The sequence below is a fragment of the Propithecus coquereli genome, unplaced genomic scaffold (assembly GCF_000956105.1).
Source record: "Propithecus coquereli isolate 6110/MARCELLA unplaced genomic scaffold, Pcoq_1.0 Scaffold329, whole genome shotgun sequence".
In the NCBI taxonomy this organism is placed as follows: Eukaryota; Metazoa; Chordata; class Mammalia; order Primates; family Indriidae; genus Propithecus; species Propithecus coquereli.
In genome coordinates this window covers 2,111,946-2,116,138 of record NW_012148941.1, presented here as the reverse complement: position 1 = coordinate 2,116,138, position 4,193 = coordinate 2,111,946, and the positions used below count along the sequence as shown (strand labels likewise).

The following is a 4,193-nucleotide window of genomic DNA, read 5'->3' as shown; positions in this document are numbered from 1 at the left end:
GAACATGTGAGTACAGATAATTTCTTAAATTAGGTAGCTGTCACCTCAAGAATTAAAAAAGAAAGAGTCTGAAAGAATAAGACACAGACAAGTAGAGAGGAGAGGGAGAAAGCACTGTGTGTCAGTAAGATGTAGGTTGAGGGATGGTGCCTGGAGGCCTGGGGTAGTAACTGGAGAACCGGCCCATGAAAAGCAGCAGTATGTGTGTGGGCCATGAACCAGACAGACCACAAATCCCACAGGGCAGTTGCAATCTTGCCTTTGCTTCTAATGAACCCTTCCGTTATGCAATGAGACAAGCACCTGTATACCACCCAGGTCATTGGAGCTACCCAGAGCAGAGGCAGAGCCCTGCTCCTCTTGTCCAGTGGCTGCTACAGTCTAGAAGGCAGAGCACATATACTGTAGGATTGGATGGCAGTAAAAGAGAAAATGCCAGGGAAAGAAGAGTGAGTCTGCCCTCCCTAATACAAGGCATTCAAGCAGGGCTGTTGGGGAGAAAAGTACATAAGTCCAATGTCTGTAGCACTCAGAAGCTGAAATACTATCTCCAGGTGCTGTAACAGATATATTACTATTGCTAAGATAAACTCATTTTTACTAAAAGACTAATAGGCAATTTCAGAAGTAATGACGCTGAGTTTCTAAAGTATAACCTTTGATAGTAAATAAAGGTAAATAAAAATATCAGCTGAAAGTAACTATTAGGAAATAAGTCCATAGGATGGCCAAGGAGGAAGAGGCAAATTTCAACATAGGTGGTAATAAGTTCCCTATAATAACGACCACAGAAGCTATTAATATTATTAATACGATTATAGTACTGGCAAATACTAAATGCTTCACTTGTATAAATTGATTTAGTTCTTAAACAATCCTATGAAGTAGGTTCTACTAATATCACCAACCCCCCATTTGTCGAGTGAGGAAGTCGACTCAGAGAGGTGAAGTAACCAAGGTCACCCAGGGTGAGTGGCAGGGTTAGGGTGCAACTCCAAGCAGCCTGGCACCAGTGCTACTCCTGACCCAGGAGCTAGGCTATGCTGCTCTGCAGACATTCCTGCTGGGCCCCATAAAAAACAGGGAGAGGAAGTTAATATAGAAAGAGGAAAACGAAAGGATTACCCCACACATATAAAGAAGAGCAGAAACAAAATGGATAGGCGAATAATGAACTAAACAACCCTTTCCATCGGCCAAAATTTTTTTCTATTTCCTGTTTTTATCACAGGTTGAAAATATAAATAAAGAAAGCTATGAAACGGTTTCATTGAAAGGAATGAAGGCATTATCCAACGTAAATGACTATTTTCTATCATATTGACATTTACTAACAATCCCGGTCTGCTGTTTCTGATGACAAAATACCACCAGTATTGTCAGGGTAACCAGTGAAGTCCATATTCATCATTTGAAGTCCTAGAATGAGTTTTCAGTTTCACGAAAACTTAAGATCTAAATGAAAAGTAAATTTAATTGCAGAAATAACCCATGTTCAAGGTACATAGAGATGATGATGTAAGGATTGATTTCTATCATCCTAGTTAATAGTTTTCATACAAGCTCTTCTCCCTGTACCTTCTCTCCCCCAAATCCAGTAAACCGTGTCTACATGGGATGTTAATATTTGTACCTAATGCCCCATTCAGGAAAGAAGCTGGCCCTTTGGGGCACCAGCTGCTATCAGAATGCATCGATTGTACAAGCATCACGAATGAGGTTAGCGTAGTAATGCTGAGCAGCACTCAGGGGCAAGAGAACACAGTTCTGATGAGCCATACCTAGCTCCTTCTGAATGTTGTCAGGGACTCCTGTAATAGTCTTTCTCCTTTTGACTTTCTTCGGTCGTCTTACCAGAGTGTCTGTGTAAATTAGAGACCGCCGAAGGCTGGCCTGGCGATCGAAATTCTCCCCTAATGCAGAGTAGTAGAACAAGCAAAGCAATGTTATTTTCAAGCAAGCTGACACCATGCACTTTCTTCCAGAAGCTTGTAAAATGATAAGAAGGGATTAATAATGATGTTAGCTAGTCATATGATGATGAATGCTGAAGGGCAAAAAAGGAAGAAAAGCACATTATCATCATAAGGCTGTCTTCCAATTTGTGTGTCCTTCCAAAGCAAGCACCTTGCTCCCATCGTCAAATGAGCTGGAGCAGCACATGCGAGTTTGTTAATAACGCACTGGAAAAGGGATTGTGTTATTTAAAAAATGGATCATTTTGGAAGTGTTTCACATATATCCTCTGGTCACCAAAACCACTCTACATCAGCATGTATGTGGTGATGGCAATGAATATATTTTATTTATCTGATCATCCCCCACAGACAAACAAAACGTCTTGTCTTGGGCGACGAAACAAGTAACTTAATCAAGTCGAATGGAGAACTTTTTCTTCAATCAAAGAGTCTGACAACTATAGAGAAAAATGAAACGCCTTATAATGATAAAGCACTTTTGCCACAACGACACCCAGTAGCACTGCTGTTGTTAAAGCTGAACTGCTTCTCTCTGTTTCATAATTGCTTTTTAAAGTCGATCTTAATGCAGGCATTTCAGGTGATGTTGCAATCAAACCTGGAATGCCACATCCATGGGACTTTTTTTCCTTCTAGAGTGTAAGCTTATGTGATTAATACACCACAAGAAACAATAAAATAATAGAGTGTGTAAGGGTATCAGTTATCGATGAATCTGCTTTAAATTACTTGACAGTTTAATTAAAGAAAGTTTTACAGCACTGACCTTTTTGAATGGTTATTCTCCTCAAAAAGTGATTTTAAAAATACATACATACATACACACACACACAAATTACAAACTTCCATCATTTTATGCATAAGAAGAACATAAAAACATTCACTCTTTTTAGCAATATTGACACAGATTCAAAGTGGGTATGTAACTTCTATTTTGATAAGACTAAATCATGAATTTTAACCAGAACAGAGGACAAAAATGTGAATGATCAAAACACATTTCATCTACTGAGGAACCAACTTAAGTCAGTGCTTGCAAATTTAACAAATGCTTGCAACTCTGTTGCTAATGAGGAAAAATAGAAATGATTGAGAGAAGACCCTGAAATATCAGAAGGTACCATGGCTGTGAAAAATGGGTCACTATGTGCAATAGCATAAATGCTTGTAAGGCGCAAGCCATGACTCCAGTGGTTCACTGGTTCCCTACAGCAGAGGAAAAAAACTTCCTTGTAGCAAGACATTGATGGAAAAAACAGCATGCGCCTGTAATCCCAGCTACTTGGGAGGCTGAGGTGAGAGGATTGCTTGAGCCCAGGAGTTCAAGACCAGCCTGGACAATATAGCAAGACCCTGTCTCAAAACAAAAAAAAAGAAAAAGAAGAATAGATAAAACATTAATAGAAAGTTGCAGTTTTGCTTCTCAGACAAAAACAAAAGATAAAACCACCCAAGCTCCACGAAAATTAAGAAATAAGCCATATGATGAGGATGAACATCTAAGTCATACCCCATATATTAAAGGCACCAAACTCTTCATCTTGCATGGTGACCTAAAAAGACTGTCTCCTCTACTGGATTATACATTTTTTGAGGGTAGGGACTATGATGCATGTACTTTAGCTTCCCCTATGGCACTCGGCTAATGCTTGGCACAAAGTAGCTATTCAATAAGTATGTGTTGAATTGAATCCCTCCCTTTCACTGAAAAATGGTATTAGTCATGGTTATTATTTAGAAATAAACTTGGGTAACTCAAACATCAGTGTAAAGCCAGTTTATAAAAATCATTTGTTTACGTACTATATTTATCATCCATGTGGAAGAGCTGTTATCCCACATGGCAGATTACAGAATACACTTATATGTACATTTTAACTTAAATGTTGTTTTCCTCCTCACCTCTTATAACTTGCCAAGTGCCCACAGGATTATAACTAATGGGATTAAATCAATTTTCACTGTGCTAATGTTCCACCTCTATGCCTGGTGGGTTGCACTCTGGGTTTGAAATATTATATTTATTAGCATTTTTTTCCTGTTGAGCCTTACTAAAAAAAATCAAACTAGAGGTTCAATGTTCACCCTAATTAATGAGCACATGACAATTCCCTACAGGAAGAGTGATACATTTTTACCTTAAAAATCTCCTAGGACTTTAGAAATATATAATTCACAGAGCAGGAAGCTGTGTATCCTGTGTCAGTTCATCAC

At 38.7% G+C, this 4,193-nt stretch overlaps 1 protein-coding gene across 2 annotated transcripts in view; it reads right to left on the bottom strand.

The window, feature by feature from the left end:
• Positions 1-4,193, bottom strand: part of NHSL1 (NHS-like 1) — a 132,574-nt gene that overhangs the window by 17,133 nt on the left and 111,248 nt on the right. Inside the window, exon 5 of one of the 2 annotated variants that reach the window (XM_012650493.1) lies at positions 1,782-1,913. The exons of the other annotated variant lie outside the window; for it this stretch is intronic. Within the exon in view, the coding sequence (XP_012505947.1) occupies positions 1,782-1,913 (132 nt within the window). The remainder of the gene's footprint in view (positions 1-1,781; positions 1,914-4,193) is intronic. 2 annotated transcript variants of the gene reach the window in all.